Source organism: Anopheles maculipalpis, chromosome 3RL (genome assembly GCF_943734695.1).
Source record: "Anopheles maculipalpis chromosome 3RL, idAnoMacuDA_375_x, whole genome shotgun sequence".
In the NCBI taxonomy this organism is placed as follows: domain Eukaryota; kingdom Metazoa; phylum Arthropoda; class Insecta; order Diptera; family Culicidae; genus Anopheles; species Anopheles maculipalpis.
The window spans coordinates 42,049,631-42,070,306 of record NC_064872.1 but is presented as its reverse complement, the minus strand read 5'-3'; the positions used below and the strand labels follow the sequence as shown (position 1 = coordinate 42,070,306).

The window sequence follows — 20,676 nt, the reverse complement described above, 5'->3', positions numbered from 1 at the left end:
AAATTCGTCCATTTGTTGTTAGGAGCTGATGAAATATAAAGACTCTAGCGTGTTGCTCTGCTGTATGAACAATGCAAGAAAAGTAGGGAAAAGAGCAAGTTGAACATAACATAAAATAGCTCTTCTGTTGAAACAGCGCGAGTGAGCAGCGGCAAGACAGCCGAACTACACCGGAAGGTATAAGCGTGATTTTTCCGCGATCTCGTCTGTTTGGAAACTTAATTTCATTTTTGCTACGGATGCCTTCCGGAAATGGGAAACTTTTAGCATAATTGGAGTTTTATGCCGAGTGCCACTTATTTCATTTAGCATTGTTTTAAGAATAATCGGTACGATTTCTTGTTCTTGCTGCTACTGCTGTTCTTGGTAGGGTGTTTTTGAGCAAAAGAAAAAAAAATGCACTAGCTGATGTAGCAACACCGGGATATGGAATTTGCATTACGTTCAACTTGATGCATATTTTAAATAGATAGTCTGAAAAAGAGAAATTTTCTGGGGGGTGGAAACTAATGCGTTAGCCTTAACTACTATTTTGTGCAAATAATACTGCAATTACATTACTCGTAGTAGCGATGAGCAATTACTATTTCTATGTAAACAATATTTTTCCGAAATGAGGAAAATTTCATTATAAAAAATTGAAAAACAAATTAAGCACAGTAAATTAGTTAGGTTAGTCGCTGGAAAGCTCTGAAACTGTAACACAAAAATATAACTCTATGTTTATGTAACGAGCAACGACCAATAAAGTATGTATGCATATATTAATAATAATGCGAAATCTTCCACTACAATGCACTGAAATTTTTCTGTGATGTATAAAATAAATAAAAAAATAAATACTTCTTGATAGGTAGCGAGGATTCTGAAACATAATACATCACAAGTATTTAGAAGATTGTAAAATATTCTTTCACTGACGGACCTAATAAAACAAAGTAACAATGTTTGAATTTGCGTTAAAACTTAAGAAAATATCTTGATTACTCTATGTCACTTCAATTACTTTGAGTAAAGTAATTTGCTCAAAGTAGTTTAGTAAGTTTTAGTAAGTTAGTCAGTGAGTAAGCTTACGAGCACAAGACACCAATTTTCGCAAAGGAAATATTAACACAGATTGGTATGTCAAAAGCCGTATGTCCAACCAGTAACACGGACGCAGTACGTATTAAAAATAAGATAAAAGAATTTTCAACACTTCAAGGCAACACACACACACACCACCGGAAGCATAGATTGAAGCAAAATCTCCAACAACCGCACACTATAAGACGATGTAGCTTGCTTACACACAGTTTTGAGGTAAACTTTACCACCCTCCTGGTAGCAGCTGGTCCATACTTGCTTGGGACGTACAAACAGCCCCAGGAAAGGATGGTGATGTGGGTTTGAGTTTTGTTTCACGGTAGCATTCAGCCATCTTTCAGCGGTGAAAGCATCCCGTTAAAAGCAAAAGATGAATCAGAAAGTGTGGCAAAAACTTTACATCTAAATGCTAATATTTCCGGTGTGTCACATCGGTGTTTCGTTCATGCCGCTATCGGACGATCGCTCTGACGTGGTTGCCCAGCCCAGCGAAAAAGAGCGCAAGACATTGACACCAAGTTGTCAGCAGTCGCGCACCACGTCCAGGGCAAGCAGGAGTAAATGTGGGAAGAAAAAATTCTTAATTTATATTCAATCATATTCCCATGGTGCGTTCCCACACCGTAGCAGTCGTTGTCAGCATGGTGCCCGGAAGTGGAAAGTTACTTTCGGAAGAATTCCCAATCCCAACTAGCAAACCTGTGAGGAAACATTCTCACTCCCAGTGGCAGCTGATTTTCGATGTGCTTGCTGCATAATTTGCTTTTAATAAAATTGTTAACAAACATAGATCGGGGTTGTCCATGATGAAACTGGCAAAGGCACAATTGGACCGCTAGCACTATGGCCGGAGCACGCTGGTGACTGTGACTGTGGCTATTGGTGTGAATGTGTTTAGTTTTCTCTCACTTTTCCACCGAAGGAGAGGTGGAAGTAAAAAAAAAACGGAAGGAAAACATAAAACACTCCCGTGCACCACTTGGTCCCTTCGAAGGACATTCGATCCCTTAAATCGTGCCCGACGGTGCTGGAAATGGGTCGTATTCAAATTTGTACACTTGTCTTGCGGGTGAACCGGGAACACCACCTTCTGGGTGTTTTGTCGCAACGTTTGCTCAACAGTTGGTCGGATCGGAATCAAGGGGAGGGGGACGGGGGACGGGGAGAGATCGTTTTGTACGAGTGCTATAACTGTTTGCCAGGTCATGGCTTATGCAATCAGGCGTCGAGTGCTATTGAACAATTTCCTTTACTGTCCCTCGGGGGCCTGGTTTGTTTGATTGCATACAGTGTTGATGGCGTTTGCTCACTTGTTGCATGGTTGATGTTTACTCAGGGGTTGGCATATTGTCACCATGGAAAAGAACCCAATCGGCTGTCGAAATGCTGGAGTATTTATGGGGATTTTGGGGCTTCGAAAGGCAAATATTGCTCCATGATTTAGGCTCTTTGGGTGAGCGAGTACAAGCATTCTTAATTGCAATCGAGTTATTTATTTAACGATGTACGATGTATCAACTTTTTTAAGAATAAAACGTCGTTTAGTAACGCGAAATTAACATTTCTTTTTTCGCTTGCGGGCCTCTTGACCGGGCTTTTTTGGCTTCCTTGAATTATTTTTGAGCAATTAGATGATACTGACTGAAGAAAAATGATTGAGGTGGGATTCAATACCTAGTCACCAAGACAAAGACAAATCATCGAGGGGTTTCAAATCATTGGAATTTCCAGTATTTTATGTGTTAGACACAGTTGCTGAATTGCGGCCGTGAAGGTAAACTAGAAACAAATACTGGCTGGATGGTTGAGACGACACTAGCTTTTAAATAACCATAATCAACATAACTAACAAATTAGCTTATGTATTTTGTGAAACATTTTATTACAAAATCTGTTTGAATGTTTGAAACTAGCCATTATCAATAACAATCAATTAAAGCGCCGATAGACGGACGAAAGTTCAATCGTTCAATGCTAAGTGTCAAATCGCATTTCACCGGTGTGAAAATTAACTTAAATTAAACGTCTAAGCGAGTTGGTAAGATGACATTTTTCTTAGCGCAACTAAAGTTTCACATAACAACGCTGGCTCGTTAATAATTCACAGTTGTGAAACATTGTGGTCAATTCGGCTGTCAATTGATGGAATAATTTGATTTTTTGTCTTTGATTAGAGGGAAACTTTTTAACCGAGTGTGCCCGAGATAAGGCAAAGAATAAGGAGGAAATGTATTACCAATATTGTTGTAGACGCTGTGGCCAGAGCTTATCCACACACTCGATTCAGCGAAGCGGGGATTAAGGGATTTTTTTCTCTCGGCACCCGGCACCCAGCACGGACGATGCATGCGCGCGCGGCTTGGATACCCGTTGTGAACGTTGTTTTTTTAATGTGTTGTGTTAAGTGTTAAGTTTAAACGTGTCGTAAATAAATTAAGTTTTAAATCCAAACACAAAAAATATGATTATAAAATTTATTCAACACAAGCGGTGTTGACAATACGGCACTGGACCGTCATAATCAATTATAAATAAATAAATTAATAAATAAATAGAGGGAAGCTTTCGTTTTAATTATGTTTTGGGTGTTAGTTTTAGACTCTAGAGTTTCAGTCGATTATTAAAAATTCTATTCAATTTATTATTGCGTTATTTTACCGAATTAACCACTCTTTTTACCGATTTTTACACGCGTCAACAAATAAACATTTGACAGTTCTTAGCAATCAGTGGAATGTTTGTGTGTCGTGTATGAAAACCACGAGATCAGAAACTTTCAGTCACTTGAAACGAAAGTTTTAGATGAGTGAAACTTGCTTTCCGTAACTAGCGTTTTTAAAAACTAACAATTATTAGGTTGATAGTAAAAATTTAATTACTTGTCATACCATACAACTACATTTACAAATATCTGATATGTTAGCCCAGTCCCTAAACTAAGGGAAAGGTAACCCACATAAACTACGTTTGGTATTACCTCGTATCAGGATAATACTTGTGGAATTGTTTTGCATCTTTTTTCTCTATTTATGCACGGTGTAACATTCCTTATAGTGACTAAGGTACCTGTTTTTATATTCTTTATTCAATGTTCTTCCACGTAGCAAGGAAAGAACCATTTATCATTTCGCTTTATCGTTACCGATTGTGGGCTGTCACTTTCGATTGGGTTCATTTATGGATATCAGGGTTTTTCTTCTTTGCAGAAGTGTGTGTATAAGAAAAAAAAACATCAAGTAAAAGAATCACACCACACACAAACAAATGATTTTTATCGTTGGTCCATAAAACTGTTTGACAAAAATCCACTTTCAAGCTACGGAAATCTTCCCGAACCGCAGTACCGCTTTTTCTATCATAACGAAAAGCCACAAGCTTTCCTCTTGCTTCTCTTTTTTAGTTCTTTTTTTTTTGTTATCTTCCCATCGTTTTAGCGACACTCTCTCTTCAGAGTGTTTCGTTGGTGGAAGGAAGCGAGAAACAAAACTACCGGAACCTCAAACCGCCATAACGTTCAAAGCCGACATAAAAACCGTCAACCAAAGTGGCAAAATCATGGTTATTGCGCCCGCTGCTGACGCTTCCAGCTTGGCAAGGAGTATCCGGCTTTTTTTTTTTCGTTAACAACACTTTTCCTCGGAAGCGTCCATGGAAGGAAAGCTGGGGTCGATTGGGGCTACGAGAAGTGGTGGCATATTCTTGGGATTTCTTTACCACTAGTGTGTGTTGCTGCAGAGTGTTGAGTAGCGTCGTGCTGTCGGCATGTTGAAGCTAATCCAGATGTATACGAACGAGAATGTTGTGTCGGGAAGTTGTGTTAAGAGCATCGGGCCAGTCGCACCCCTTGCAAGGTTATGTGCTACAGACGAGGCAGAAGGTTAGCAGCGGAATACATCTGCCACTGAACAGAAGGAGCACCCATTCTACAGCAACTTCTACCGAATGTTTTTAAGTACATAAAATGTCATAATATATTTGCACTCTGGGTTTTGGAGATTTCGCTCGCTCGTGGTAGACACAGTCGGGAGTGGATAACGATCGAGAGTAGGTTTACTTTTGGCGGTGGCGATCTGTATATGTGTGTGGTTGGTAGTATGTGGCTGTAAACATAAACACACTTCCGCTTTCGCTGGGACGAAGCCTTACACTTGACAGACAGTCGTGCAGACAGTCCTGGCAGACAGACGGACGGGCGGTTGACGGTGCTTTTCTTAGCTCCGTAGCCACTGAGCACGTTGACAGGAGGGTTTGTGTTGAATGAAGTTATGACGGGTTGAGACAAATATGAGTCAATTTTCGGCCTTGGAGTGGAGAGTGCTCATCACGCTTTGAAGATGTGCGATGTGCTCTTCTACACAGGGAGCAAGAGTACTTGAGATATTGTTTCGGGATTAGGGCAAAGTTTTGAATAATTGCTCAAACACTTTGGCACGCTTCGGGGGCGCGATTAATCTGTTGAATGTATTAGCATTAGAAAGCCAACCAGTGGTACCAACATAATGGAAATCTGATTTATGTACCGATGGGGTACGGCAGCTTGACGAGGTTTTGAGAATCCAACAGTTGCCTGTTTCTAGTTTTATTTTGTTTTGAGTAGCATGTTAATTTCCATTGCACCTAATTTTGTTCTAGTTTTTAATACACTTTTACTTAAGCTAGTTTTATATGCTTAGAAACCAGTTATATGTTTTCGGTTGTTCATAAGCTGACAATTTTGTTTGCAAGTAAAATTTGTTGATCGCGAGAAAGAACTTGATTATCCGCATTATCTTCCTTCATTCATTATTTCTCCAGATGTTAGCTAACGCTAACTAGAAATGTAATTAAGGGCACAGTTTGATTGGATTTGATTGTAGCAGCGCTTCCTTTGGTGTTAATGCGCGCCTTTCTCGAATGCTAAGGCTAGCTCGGCTAATGCCTGGTATGTCAGAATCTTCTAATTAAATCAACCCCATTGCCATCCGTGCGCTATAGCTATAGGTAGGTGAATATTATTTACGTTAGGTTCACACTCGCCTCGGGAATAAAGTTCCAGGTTTCATCATGCGGCCGGTGACTAAATGGGAAACTCATATTGGAATCGACGCACGTAGCAGTTCGTAGTTCGTGAAAAAAAAGTTTGTTCGCTAGGGATATTTGCCCATGCCAAAGGCTTAAGTTCATGACGAGCTACATCTTGCTTGGTGTGAAATGCTGGACAAGATGGAGTTTGGCGTTGCAAGAAATCCTTTTTTTGTGTTGAAACACTACACGAAACTCCTTTCATCTGTGTGCATTTAAATGTGGATGACGAAGACAGGACAAGGACTTTGTTCCATAGCCCAAAAGCATCGCTTTGAGGGTGCTGAACAGTGTCCAACATTATTCCCCTACGCTCATTGTCTCCCCTGTGGCCTATCGCAAAGTGCGATAGAAAACTGGTGCAATTCGTTGCAGATTTCCAGGACCGTAGCCATCGGAACCATCAAGCCTCCCATGGGGCTTGAATTGTCTGTTTTCCCGGTGGTAGAATGTGGGGCGTTTTCACTGTTTTTAGCTAGACCACCTCCCACCAGCAGTGTCTACACAGTGTTGATTTTATGACTAGCATTAAAATTATTATGCGATTCATTTTACGATTATGTCTACATCGTGCAAACATTTTCGTGGTAGGATTTCGGTGTTACTCCCCTTGACTGGGACAGTGATGAGGGATGAAGGCGTGCAGCTAACAAATTTTACATTTGTTTTTGGTCAAACTGCCTCCCAAACCGTCGTCGCCAATATGGTGCTTTATGGGGGGGTTGGGGGAGGGTTGGAAACTCGTTCTTTAATTTTACACCACTCAAACATTCTCAACCGCGTACACGTTGCGGGTGGTCGGAATGGGCCTGGCAATGGGCTCCACCGGCTTGTTGAAAGTTGTTTTTGCCGCCCACGCCGGAAGCTACCTAGGGTTGCCTTTTTTGACTTTCACGATTGTGAGATTGTGGAGGATGCTCCAGGGAGACACAAAGCAGAATCGGGAAGGTAAGGATTGTTCTGACACATCACCACAAAGCGTGGCATGTGGGTAAGCAACAAGAAAGAGCGAAAGAGCGGCATGCTAGTTTCGCTGGGCGGTGGAACGGGCCCCCGAGCCAAACTGGAACAAATTATTGTAACGGCCATTATGTAAATTGAGGCTTAGACAGTTCGCGCTTACGACTTTGTCTGCCACTCTTTTCGGGGTACCACTTTAGAGCGATGCAATGGAATGATGGGCGTTTTCGCGTTAGAACTTTGCCTTCGCGTGCTGTTTCAGCCAGTTGTTGCTGGTTGGTAAAGAAGGTAATTAGTTAAGCCGATTGCCAGATAGCGCAGTCATTTGATGGTCGGCAGGAAATCTGCACAACAGCTAATGGTTGGTGTACAAAGCAGTATTGTTTTTTTCGGGTGCCAAAAGTGCCAATAATCACGAACCGTCGCATTACAACGAGAGGGCAAGATTTGAACGACATTAATCTTTAACATCATTTAGCTTGGGGAAAGAAAAACAAGCAATTGAAACTGTTCTCTGTTGAACATATTATTTTTGATATGTTGTCGTACTGGTAGAAGTTGTTTTGAAAGGTTTATACAAGAAAATACATCATATTTAAATCATAATAATTTATTGAATCATTTATTAATTTTTTAATAACCATTCGTAGAAAAAGGAATTTATAAATTTTATATAACATTTACTGATAACAATCCACTAATCGTAATTATAAGAATGTAATAATAGAATGATCGTAGCGGTGATTATTATAAAAAAAAATCTTAAGGTAATTTGGATCAGTGTGACCAAGTGTTCTTGCGAGCAGCAAAACTGACGAATTTATAGTCATAATGTTTTATTATATTATATTTTACACTAAAAATCATATAAAATTGTATGACTATGGTTGGTCCAATACGATAGTTTTTTTTTTATTGAATGAAAAATAGCTCATAATAATTAGAAAAAATATTTCGTCTTATAAACACTTCGTCTTACTTAATAAAATTGTTTAAGTAAAACTGGATCAAAGTATCATCAAATAAGTGTTAAATCATTCTGCCGGACGTCATCTTAGCCGGATCGATTGACAGCGTTTGAAGTGCCATTTAATGGGCAGCATCAAAGCAGCACTGACCGACATGTGGTCAACTGCTGGTATGCGTTCGCTAGCCTAATCTTGCCATATTTGTACAAGCACACTTGAGCAGCATCGTAAGCAGGTCGTTCGTCGCTCGACCTTCGTTGCGGTGGAAACGCCCCTCCAGAGCAGATGGGTGAGGTTTGGGTCGCCTGAGCCCGACTGGATCAGTAAATGATGATTGTCTTCATTAGCAATAATCGTTATCCCACCGGCAGAGGATATGCTGCATCATCAATTATGTTGCCGGAGGTTGTCGATTGGCTAGTTTTGACCCTGTGCGGATGGTGTTTCAGCTGCGTGTAGGAAGGCAGGAGGCATCACGATAGTGTTTCGGGAAATAACCCTGCCATAGGTAGCGCAGCTACAGTACCCATCCTTGTGAGAATCAATGGCCATACGTGCCACAAGCCAACCGAGACATCGTAGGGGTAATTTTCGACACCATTTAACAGGTTGACTACACGAACAAAGCCGGTTAACCTTTAACCATAGATACAGTAGACCAACATACATTCAGTACATCGAAATCATTCCGATGGATGGATGGACAGTAAAGCAAAAAATATCAATCCTCAACCCATATGCCAATGGGTTGGGGTGTACGGAAGAAAAATGGCAATTTATTTGATTGCATCCTCGTTGTTTCCCTTGGTGCACTACTAACTTCCTTCCCAACAAACAGTGTTTCTGCTTGAGTTCTTCTAACTATTCAGTCTCAATCAAATGTTGCCTTAAATTGTGTAATTTAGATTATTAAGCCACTGATGCTACCAACCTGATGGCGGCAACAATCCTGCACACGGTGTTCAAACGCAACCGAGCATCAAATCAGCGCTGAGAAAACAGGAAAAGTCTTTTGGCGTAATTTCTTGCTTCGCTCACGGTTGTCGTACCATTTCCGGTCCACATTCGTTTGTCGATAACCTTCTATAGGGTCGCCTACATATATGCCTCACGTACACCTCATCGGAAGTGTCGTACCGGGGTTAGGCAGGCCAGAGATGCCATGAACCAAACGCGCCACAGTCCAGGCAGAAACTGTTCAGAAAAGCCTTCCTACAACGGCGCAAGAATCTTCCTTGAATAAGCAACATCGTAGGAAGACAACGAGTGCTTCCTCTTCGTTTAGTCCCTTTTGTGTTCCTGTCCTCGGGCAGGGTAGCTTGAGTAGGGTGTTGCTAACGACGGAAAACGCCGCACTATGGTGCAGTTGATTTTACCTCAAATATTTATTTTTATTATTTCGTTCACACCTTCCCAATCATCCGTTCATCCGTGAATTGGACCATAGGACCCTACCAAAAAAAAAGGAATGTTCTTTTTGCCTTTAGCTTGTAGTGATGTTGGGGGAAAGGGGGGGATTACGGTAGCATTATTGAGTATCTTTCTCCCCAATATACCACCAACAGAAGTTCCACGGAAACAACTTCCATCGAGATTCGTAGACACAGCCAGTCCTACGAAAAGTGCCCCCGGGGTATAGAAAATTCGGTTCCGTACCAATCCACACCAACTTAACGGTTGATCCTTTACAGAGCAATACTTAGGGGTTTGGGTGTTGAAGTGTTGAATTTCTTTAGTAGCACAGGAGCAGAGGAATTGGGAGTGATGTAGTGATGTGCAGTGCCAACATAGGCAGATCAATGAAGAGGGCGAGTTTTCTCCATCCATGGTAGAGCAGCATGTGAAGATAGCTGCTGTAAGTTTGCGCTTCTGTGCCAACACACGAGCTTGATGGAAAGAGTCGCTGTTGGAGAAATAGAAACGACTCTTGAGGCGGGAGAAATCCGGAACAGGATCAGCCTTCAATGCTTCAAGCAGTGTAGCTTTAATTTTTTATCCCATCATCATGTAACATTGTCCTGCTTTCCGGTTTCCGCATACCGGAGCTTACCACAGCTCTGGTCGTTGGCAACAGTTCAGAAATGCCACTCGCACGCCGTCAATGAATATCGACGGTTTACTTGCAAGGAAGATATCGTAATTCAGCGGCTATGTTAAATTCGCCGTTCACCCAAATATAGGTTTATTCGCACCAAAGCTTTCCCACGGTGGCGTCTTTATAGTCTGCGTGATTTTCGTGTTCTTCATCGCTTTCGGCGGCATTCTCGTGATCGATACGAGTAAAAGACGAGATGGGTATGGTATTCGATGTCTTTCGAATCGAACCCTACGCTATTGCAAGAGATTCAAAGCATCACTGGCAATGATTCCCATTTTTCTTCTATTTCCGCTAGCAAGATTTACATTTTTCTTTTCACCATTTCACTCCATGCTGGCGTACGTTCAAAAGATTTAGCTTCAAATTGCTACAGTACAGCATGAGCTAGAGATATTTAAAGTGAAAGTGGTGACTTTAATATTGGAACGCGTTCTTACAATCGATTGAGTTGCTTTTTATAGTGTGCCATTTAATGTGTGTGTCATCCTTCACCGGGAGACTTTTGTTGGAGTGTGGGAGCGGGTGGATCTTTAATCACATATAGTTTGATTGATTAAATATATTGAATGGAAGCAAGGCAGATGCAGATGAGCTCAAAAGGGACACAAAGCAATTACAATGTGAGAATAAAAATATCGATGAACTGTATAACAAAACAACATACAGTTTAGTAACTTGAAATAGTTAAGCTAAGGATTAATATAGAAAGATGAATAACGTTTTATAAATTCAATCGTTTAGCATTATAACATGAGTATGAGTTGTCCGTATTTTTTACATCAAACATCAGACTCAGAAGCTTTATCTGTTTATCTAAGTTATAAATAACTAGCAGTAGAAGATGCTTTGTTAATTTTTCAATCTCTGCCGCTTTACCGCTCGGAAAATTTGGTTGAGTAGTTTGATTTAAATATTAGTTTTTGTCTCGGATTTTGACTCAATTATATCAAAATAGAATGAGTTATGTATTGTAAAACCTCTATTCAGTCGCACAACTTTGAAAACTGTAAGAAAAATGAATATGTATTTTTAATTAAAATCGAATGAAACCTGCTTCGGTTTTTCTTAAAACGGCTAATCAATTATGTAAACACCAATATAAATGTTATCAGCTGTGGAATGGTAATTTCCAGCACGTGCTATCGACGGATGTTAAAGAAACAAAAAAAAAGAAGTACTCCCAACAAACGATCGGTAGCTAAAATCGCTTTCCAAACGATTGACATAAGCCACTGGAACAACGGCGAAATGGAAGCGCAATATAAAATTCAAATTAATCCCCGTCAAAATCACCTATCCACTCGTGGTCAGGACCGGGCAGCTTGTTGGCACTGTTGTGCTAACAACGTGGCTGACACCTCTAATGGTTTTAAGTAGCTGATCCATTCCAGTCCAGGAGGGAGCGACATTCCAGCCCCCTCCCTACGCCAACCCACCGTGGAAAACGGTAGGGAAAATGGCCGATTAGTGTTTTTAATTTCCCTTCCACCGTTCAGCATTAAGGCAACCGCATCGGAATGGAATTATTTTCGAACGGTTTGTTGCTCACTGTGTTTTGGAGCTTGTTTTTTTTGTTTCTTTCGGTTTTTTGTTATTGTTCAGTTTTTACTTATGGATATTGTGGAGGATCACATTCGCATTCCGTGTTGCTTGTTGCTTCGTTACTGTGCTGTGTTGTTTTTCACCACCCGCGAAGGCTAATGCAAAGAACGCCCGAGTGTAATTTAATGGTAAATGTAAATTGGTTTTAATTTAAGCAGTTACACCACAATGACATTCGACAACGATGGGCAGCAACAGTGTGTTGGTAGTGCAGCGTAGTACAGCGAAACAGCAGGGAAGGAAATGTTGCACGAAGGTTATCATGTTGTGTGTACTTACAGTCAACGCTGACTTTAATTCGCTTTGACACCGTAGGCGGCACACCGTTCGATGCAATGCAGAGGTATGCGCCCATGTCCAGGCGGGAAATTTTCGTAATTTCAATGGAATTCCCCTCCCACTCTAGCACTGCAGAAGCGTTTGGTATGAGAGGATGGCGTATTTGCGTCCACGGGGCGTCCGGTTTTCGAATTCGATTCCATCGTGGTGTGGCGTTTCGAAAGGCGGTTGGATGCGGGGTAAAGGTAAGAAATTTATTAATGCAGGCGAAAGACGGTGCAGCCGATAGCAGAGTTTCTATGGGAGAAACCTCTTGCCTGTACGACTGTATGACGGTGGGTGTCCTTGCTTTGGTTGTAATATTCTGCCAGAAGCAGTGGTAGTTTGTTGCTTGCCTTAGTGTATGTAAGTAGAACACACTTACCGTTTAACGATCTATTAATGGCTATTTTAGAGTTGTCGTCTCTCTTCCATTTTACTGTGGGTGTTGGACTACCCGTGGCTCGGCATTTAAGCGTCACGTTGGATCCCTCCCGGACGATAACATCGCTTGAGCTAAGGGAGTCGTCAATGTTCGGTGGAACTGTGTTTAAAGAGAACAATGAACATATTTTGGAAAAAGAAAAAAACATTTTATTTGCATTCCTTTATATACTTTCTATATTAAAGAAGGTTTAATTTTGGGGCAATATACTAAGAAACGAATTTCAAATGAATAAGTACTGCAATCTGGTGGATGCTGTCCAATATTGGGGAAACATCTGTTATGAAAACTCAATGCAAAATGCTTATGAACGTGAAGTATGTTTTATTCTTCTAACAAACTCTCATCAACAGGCGCAAACCTCCGATGCGTTCTTCGGAATACTTTCACACAATAGATGCAACAATTTGTTGACGAACAAACTTGATTCTTGTTGAAGAAAAAAAAATCCTCACAAACCTACACACAACAACACTACAGCAAGGCGTGAACAATATGTGTCAAAATCGACCGCAAAAGTTTTGCTGAATGTTTTTCAATCAAGTTTCTATTTTTCTTAACGCTTTTCTACCATCGGTTCTTAGCGGTTGAGCAAGTGTTTGGTAGATTTTTTTGTACATATGTATGGACTGCTTGCGCTGAGGTTGTGGCTCAGCGGATTACTGGTTTAAAACTTATGAAAAAATGCCAAAAATACTTTTGCAATGAAGTGGAAGGGAGCTACATTTCTGCTAAAAAAAATCACAAAAAAAGAAACAAATTCGCTCACATACAAATTTTCCTGTGAACCTTCGGTTCTTCTGCAGCAAAATTCTTGGCTTGAAGGATGAATAAGGAGCTTACTCTTGGTACCACCACCAACAGCAACCATGATTGTTTGCATCGGCTTCACGCTTAAGGGAAATGAAAATAAATAAATGTTTATTTTCAAATTGTTTTCATTTTCTTCGTCCCACCAAGCCGTAGCCCTCGCGGCATTCATCGGGCGAGTATCCTACAGGTTTCCTTTAGGTTGTTTTCGCTGAATGTGTTTCGAGTATTTTCTTTCCCGTTCGTTTTCCTGTTTAGCCAGCAGCTTGGGAGGGTGGATATTTTTCTTGCATCAGCTACAGATTGCCTTCACTAAGCGTCTAGGTCACCATTCACCAGCAATGCGTCCATCGTCAGTCGCCGCAGCGACAAAGATAGACGACATCTTGGAGGCGTTAGGCAGCTCGTTACTGATGCCGAGATGCTATGTCCTGCAGCCACGGTGAACCAAAACACACAACAATGAGCGTTCGCCGGGTAAAGGCCAGGTTCGGTGTATTTTATGTATCGGATGACGACGGCCGATGATCCTAATGTGATTTGAATTTAAATTGATTTCCGTTCTTCATTATGCCTATCGTTTTTCATCGGTGCAAACGACAAAAGTGCAAAATCGAATCACTTTCTTGCGCCAGTTGATGCAGCGGTACCGACTGATCGGATTTGCTCTATGGTTCTCAATGGAAAGGAAATGTAGCAACAGTGAAGGAATAACAAAAAAAAAGGCTGCATCCACAACAGGGAAACAATGTGCAGAAGAAAGTGTACCGGTCGGTTGCTTCATCGACAGAGTTTGCCGCGAACGTGAAGAATCGAAATTGCAAAGTCTTGTGACTGTTTGCTACCGTAATGCTGCCTAAGAAACATTACCGAAACCGGGGGCCATACTGCTACGGTATGCAAATGCAGTGCAGATTCAATTTTTCATTCTACGTTCTTGTGAAAAGTAGAAAACGGTGGTACCGTAAGCTAAGCCAAAGGCGCTGATAAAGAGCATTGTTCACGTCGACACAGCAATTGTCGTCTGTTTATACTGCTGGATGGATTATTTTCACAATTAATCTTCAGAAAATCCGTCAATAATGCCTGGTATCGTTTTAACAAGCCAGTTCCGTCGCTAAACCTGACGATAGTGTCTGCAAAAAAGCTTCTAAAGTATGTTATTTTATTCAAAAAATAATATTGATTACAACGTAGGATAAAGATTAAACCAACCATATTTGCTTTCATTAGAATGTACATTTTTACACAAAAAGATGAAAAAAACTCTGCACGTGTAGGATAAGTTGATTATTGCCCTTTTTGTCACGGTTACTTGAAGCACGCCGTTGGCAATTTATTTCAGTGCTGGAGAGTAAAATTAAATTTTTCCCTTCCAACTTACAGGTGCTAACGGAGCTGTACACCATTCGTAAGAAAATCACAGTACCTAATTCGATTCTGAACGCGCCACCACGCAGCAGAGTAGCTGATGGATTATAGATACGAGCTAAGATATCGATTTCCGCGCTGAAATTGCTGGCTCGCGGAGTACTAAATGGCTTTTTTGAGCCCGTTTCGACGTGATTACGGAGCAACGCTCGTTCGCAATATGATCACGTTCCAGGGAAGAAAAATGCAGCCTGCAGTTAAACAAAATGAGCACGGTGAAGTTGGGACGTTTGGTGTATGGGAGTGAGCAAACGTCGTTAGAAACTGGGGCGAGTGTTTTTTAGGGAAAAATGCTATTTTCGAGACTGCGAATGTACTTACCGACCACATGCAGGTACCCGAACTGCGTTTTTGCCGTGACTGTGTTGATTTGGCACATGTAGCGACCCTTGTCCTCCTCTTGTACGTTTGATATGTGTAAGAACCAGGTCTTGTGTTTGTCATGCTTGTCGTGCGTGACGCTGATGCGAGGATTCCTTGTGATTACATGATTATGTACAGTAAGGATCGCGGATTGCTCGAAGTGCATCCACGCTACCTGAAGTCGAAAATAGAGAAATTAAATATTGTAATTCTTGAACAACATTTTAAATGATACAGTAACGTTGAACTTGTAATAACAGGTTGGCTGATAAGTCCCCGGTCTAACAAAGAAAAACACATTTTTTTGTCAAAATTCGTTTTTATTATTCAACATAGTTCCCTTCAAGAGCGATACAACGATTATAACGACCTTCCAATTTTTTGATACCATTTTGGTAGTACTCCTTCGGTTTTGCCTCAAAATAGGCTTCAGTTTCGGTGACCACCTCTTCATTGCAGCCAAATTTTTTCCCTGCGAGCATCCTTTTGAGGTCTGAGAACAAGAAAAAGTCGCTGGGGGCCAGATCTGGAGAATACGGTGGGTGGGGAAGCAATTCGAAGCCCAATTCATGAATTTTTGCCATCGTTCTCAATGACTTGTGGCACGGTGCGTTGTCTTGGTGGAACAACACTTTTTTCTTCTTCGTTCTTTTTTCGTTCGTCAAGCAACCAAAAGTTGCTTGACAAAAGACGCTCTGTCTCACAAACTAATTGACATACAGACGTCAAATTTTGACACGAATCATTTGAAGGTTGGTGCTATATAAAAATAATATGCATTTAATACTAGCGGCGCATTCTATGTGTCAGACTGGGGACTTATCAGCCAACCTGTTAAACATGTATCAGATAAGACAGAAAGAGCTTTATGATGACGTATAAGAATACAAGTAATAGTAATTTAGTATGAATCTATGTAGTCGATGCTTTGCAGTTTTTGGGACTAAAAATCTATTGAGTAAGAAAGCTCAATTAATGCTTAGATCACATAAAGTAGCTATTTCGTATTTTGCAAGTTTAAACTTGATATTCAATCAGAAAACTAATAATATCATGAATACACAATATCCCATCATTGTTACAATATACTTCTCTTCTAGCTATTGAGTTTCTTGAAAATGAAATAAACATGAGCATATCCCCTTGCTTGTTGGTGGTTTCTTCTACTCAGCTGAATGATTTCTCTCTTTCTTCCACAGTTTATTAGCCCAACGTTCAGACAATCCCCGAACAGATTGAGACATATCGAACTAAAGGAATAGCGGCGAGCAGTATAACATAAAAGGTCCACACGCTGAATCAACCTTTGCTTTGCAATTCTCTACGTCATTGCGAAATGTTTTCTCAGCTGCTTGTTCGATTATTGACAAATTTGTCTTTCGTATACGCCAGACGCTAGTTGCTGGTCGACAGGATTCTATGAATGGTCTAGCATTATTTTGTGTACCTTCGAATTCGGTCGTTCGTGGTGATAAAACTGTCCCACCAATTCATAATCCGATGTCTTACTGCCCACGGCAAACATGACGAAGCAGAAAGAGTTTGTACAATTTGATTGGAGCATCCCTAAACGAGTCCATGATTCTAAAAATCCAAGATCCCCTCCTTCAGAAGCACGGTTTTTATTCGCTGGGAGTACCATCACAAACGTCTCTGAATTTCTATTGGAACAATTTGGTTGTACAGACGCGAGTTCTAGACTTTGGTATGTGTTTGGAAATGTTTACCATTTGTGCGTTGAACGATGCTACCCGTGGGCATTAAATCGTACGAGTGTAATGCACGTAATTCCCAGCCCATGCATATGTGGCTTCTTTCGCTAAAGTGTACCAGTGTTCTTAAATTTATCTTGCGGGCTTACCTTGCGGCAAGCAAGTATTTTAAACAACAGTTTTTCTCTCACGCAGAAGAAGAGGTTTGCTTTCGCTGATCCGTATAATTTACTTTCACCTTGATTTTCCGCCTCGGGAGAACTGACCGAATCGATATTATTAAGCAAAGTGTGCGTACATGAATTCCTGTATCTATCCTTTCCTTGTACAGGGAGGATGTGTTCGTAATATCGTGAGATAAGAGATTCTTTTCATCTTTGTTCATCGTGGAGAAAGAGAATCATATGAACTGAACGAGCACATTACGGTCAAAGAAAATGTACTCGTACGTGGAGGAATCTGTTTTATTTTTTATTGTATAGATTACATTTTTCTGCCGTGCTGTATGGACGTACGTGTACGGATTGCACGGAATTTCCGTGTTTACCCTTGATGTACTCTTTAAGGCGTCGTTGAGTTTTGCCAAGTCGATTCGCAGGGTAAATATTTGTCTTTATCATATAGAGTTGAAGATATTATTGACCTTATTTTTACTTTTGAGATAAATGGACTCTTATACGATAAATAAATCATATTAATTGTATTATCAGTAATGTATGTACTGATTGAATATGTTTGGGATAAGACATTTGATTCTACATTTGTAAAAACTTCTGCAAACACATGTTTGCAAAAGTTATAATAATTAAATGATAATAATAATAAACGATAGCCAAGAAAAAAATAAAAGTCTATAAAAGTAATGATGTAAATAACGAACAGTCACGTATCATTTGAGGTTTTCTCAATTCTTGAATTCTCTTCAGATGGATATTCTCTCAAATATAGAGCCAAGCATACGGTAAGATGAAATCCCAGAACGGGTAGAATGCAAATAAATGTGAAATTTTATTAGTAAAATATTCATGATTGCGTACGTTTGCCCGCGTCGTGTGCTACCGAGTGACGAAAGAAGGAACGTGTTCTACTCGCGGGTTAACGTTGGGCTGCCAACAGACAGCGTGGGGTGCTGTCAATGGGCACGATTAGGAACGATATCTTTTTATTAAAAGATAACAATTTTAATAAAACCAGATTTGCACACGTTTCGTGCGTCCGATTGAACCGTGATGAACGACGGTGGTTCGTGTTTGCAAAACAAACCTGCTACACTGCTTTTTGGTTGTTTGCTGTTTGGAGCACTCGTTAGATGCGCGAACGCATGTAGAACACGTGCGAAACATAAATCGGTGTAATTTCTACACTTCTGCTGGAAAACGATACATTTATTTGATGGGCGTTGTACTGAATGATCGTCAGTAGCAATGAGCATCCTAATGGCGGTTGTAATGGGATGTTTGATTACGCACCAACGTACTTACTTTGTATGATCCTAGATTTTTGACGGAACAAGCCAGTTTGACGTTCCGCCCGGCAGGCACTGTAACATTTTCTATAACATCCGTAAATTCTGGTTCCTCGACGACAACTGTAAGAAGGAAAAAAAAGATGGAAAAATTGATAAAAATAATTTTTGGTAATTTATTTGGTACAGTAAGTGTCAGATAACATAGACCCCGATAAGTTTACGTTTTAAAGTGTGTAATAATGTCTTTTAATCTGATTTTTCCCCAATTCCAAATGCTTCATTTTTCGGGCATCAGGAAGATCCCCGGCGGTGCCGATGCGCGATATCCTGTGACAGAAGGACTACGAATATGCGCGGATTCTGTTTGACTTCGTCAAAGAGATGACAATCGTCCTTTGATCCCTTGCCCACTCCCTTCCCGTAGATTGTGCGCACTATCGTCCTATTATCGGATTGTAGTTTGTTTATTTGTTTTTTGTTTGTTGTTTTTGTTCTTTGTTTATCACACCTTCGCAACGGTGGCTTCGACATACGCCAGTAGCTATTTCGGCACCAGAATCGGTAAAAGTTCATTTAGAAGATCTAAGGTCGTAACTGGCGACCTTGTCGTTGGTTGAATGTCTGGGTTTGATTCTGCATAACCTTACAAGGTTATTGTGGCTGTCGGTTCCTTGCGTTTTGCTGGCGTCAGGGTCGCCAGCGACAACATTAGATCACCGAACCAATTGAATTAGGTTTGGACGACGTGTAGTTGTGACTGGCGGCTTTACTGTTGGCGGAATGCGTGGGTTAGATGCTACTGTAGCTTTACAAAGTGTAGTGGCTTTCAGACTCGTGCGTTCTGCCAATGGTGGAGCCGCCAGCCACAACATCTAAATGCTTGCAATGATATAGAGTGGCGAATCACTACAAAGTATCCGCAACAAAGGTTTTCTTGGGAGCCAATTGATAGTGTCCATGGCACGTTGCTCCAAAAAGGCGATACCCCATTAGCAGACATAGAGAGGACAACATTAGAACCATACCTACCTCACCCGGGATAAGGTGCTGAGGTTGAATTGAGGGAGAAGGAAATGTCTACCCTCAAAATAGGATATAAGTTTGATGAATTGTTAAGCTAGATAAGATTAGATTAGATTTCAAGGAATATGGCCTGGCAGTCATTACGACATTTAAAAAAAAAATGCTTCATTAGTTTTAAATGATACGAAGCTTAGTAGCACTTTAACTAAAAAAAAAACCTTAGCCAAACGCGAAGTGTGGCGCAATTTTCTGTTACAAAAAAATGTAACGATTTAATTTTCAACGACACTTTTTTCGTACACAGTTTCTTTTCGTTTGCCCGATATCACGAAAAAAAACGCACTATTCTCGCCACCAGATAACGGTGTTTTTGTGAAGTAATCTCGCCAAGACACTTTGTCGCTTGCAAAACAATTCATTTTACTTTATCGCGAACAGCTTTCTGACCTCCGTTTTGTTTTTTTTTCTCTCATTTTAAGTCTTTTCTTCCATCGTTAGTAGGTGTCGCACGGCGGTGGCGTGTGTTTGTTGACAGAATTTTTTTGGTAGCCAGCCCGCGCCCTTATGAGGATCTTACTTTCGAACTTTCGATTCTAAGGGTTCGGTTGAGCGCTTGCCAACTGGGGTCGCTTTTCCGGCGTTTTGTCTTTTGCCGCCGTTTGGCGTTGGGTGGTTGTCGAAACCGCATTGCCGAAGATAAATGGCTACAATGGTTATCAATTTCTTGAAACCCGGTTGCAGACGGTTTTCCGCACAGCAAGGTAGTGAAGGTGGCGTTGGTTGGCGCCAGCCCGTTCGGTTTTGTTCCAGGATGACACCCGGAGGTGGCATTTCGGTAGCGAACGGTTCAAGATCCTGTCGCCGATGGCGATACAGCATCGCGCTAGTAAAGAAAGATGGTCGACACTCTTTTTTTTCTTTCCACGATGGTTAAGTTTAAAAGTGCTGATGCCAGACGTACGATAGTGGAAAACATGGTCTTTAGTGAACGTAGACACTTTTCAGCCGGGTAAATCGGTAGAAAAACAGGACTAATAGGAAAAATGCAACCCGTGCTTCCGTATTCCCGATCACGACCGTCGCACATACAGTGACACAGGCTGGTAGTGCCAAAAGTCATCTGACTTCAATTTTCTTATCGACCGCCCTTCTCTGACTCTTCGCGGGAACGCGACGAGGGAGAAGTTTAAAACAAAAAACTACTTCAACACAGCGACAGTGACAATAAAATATGTACAAATAAATATTCACCCAGTGATAAACAAGTGCGAAGGTCGAAGTTGTCGCGTTTTTCACCGACAGTGAACTGTTGTATCCGTTTTGTGTGCTCC

The 20,676-nt window shown here is 41.0% G+C and overlaps 2 protein-coding genes across 2 annotated transcripts in view; both read right to left on the bottom strand.

Moving 5' to 3' along the window:
• Positions 1–20,676, bottom strand: part of LOC126565158 (Golgi phosphoprotein 3 homolog sauron) — a 175,074-nt gene that overhangs the window by 46,063 nt on the left and 108,335 nt on the right. The window lies entirely within an intron of this gene.
• LOC126564682 (lachesin-like) overlaps positions 1–20,676 on the bottom strand; it is a 48,462-nt gene that overhangs the window by 16,531 nt on the left and 11,255 nt on the right. Inside the window, exons 2-5 of the mRNA XM_050221768.1 lie at positions 18,336–18,442; positions 15,101–15,317; positions 12,479–12,637; positions 12,055–12,183 (exon numbers count right to left, since the gene is read on the bottom strand). Of these exons, the coding sequence (XP_050077725.1) occupies positions 12,055–12,183; positions 12,479–12,637; positions 15,101–15,317; positions 18,336–18,442 (612 nt within the window). The remainder of the gene's footprint in view (positions 1–12,054; positions 12,184–12,478; positions 12,638–15,100; positions 15,318–18,335; positions 18,443–20,676) is intronic.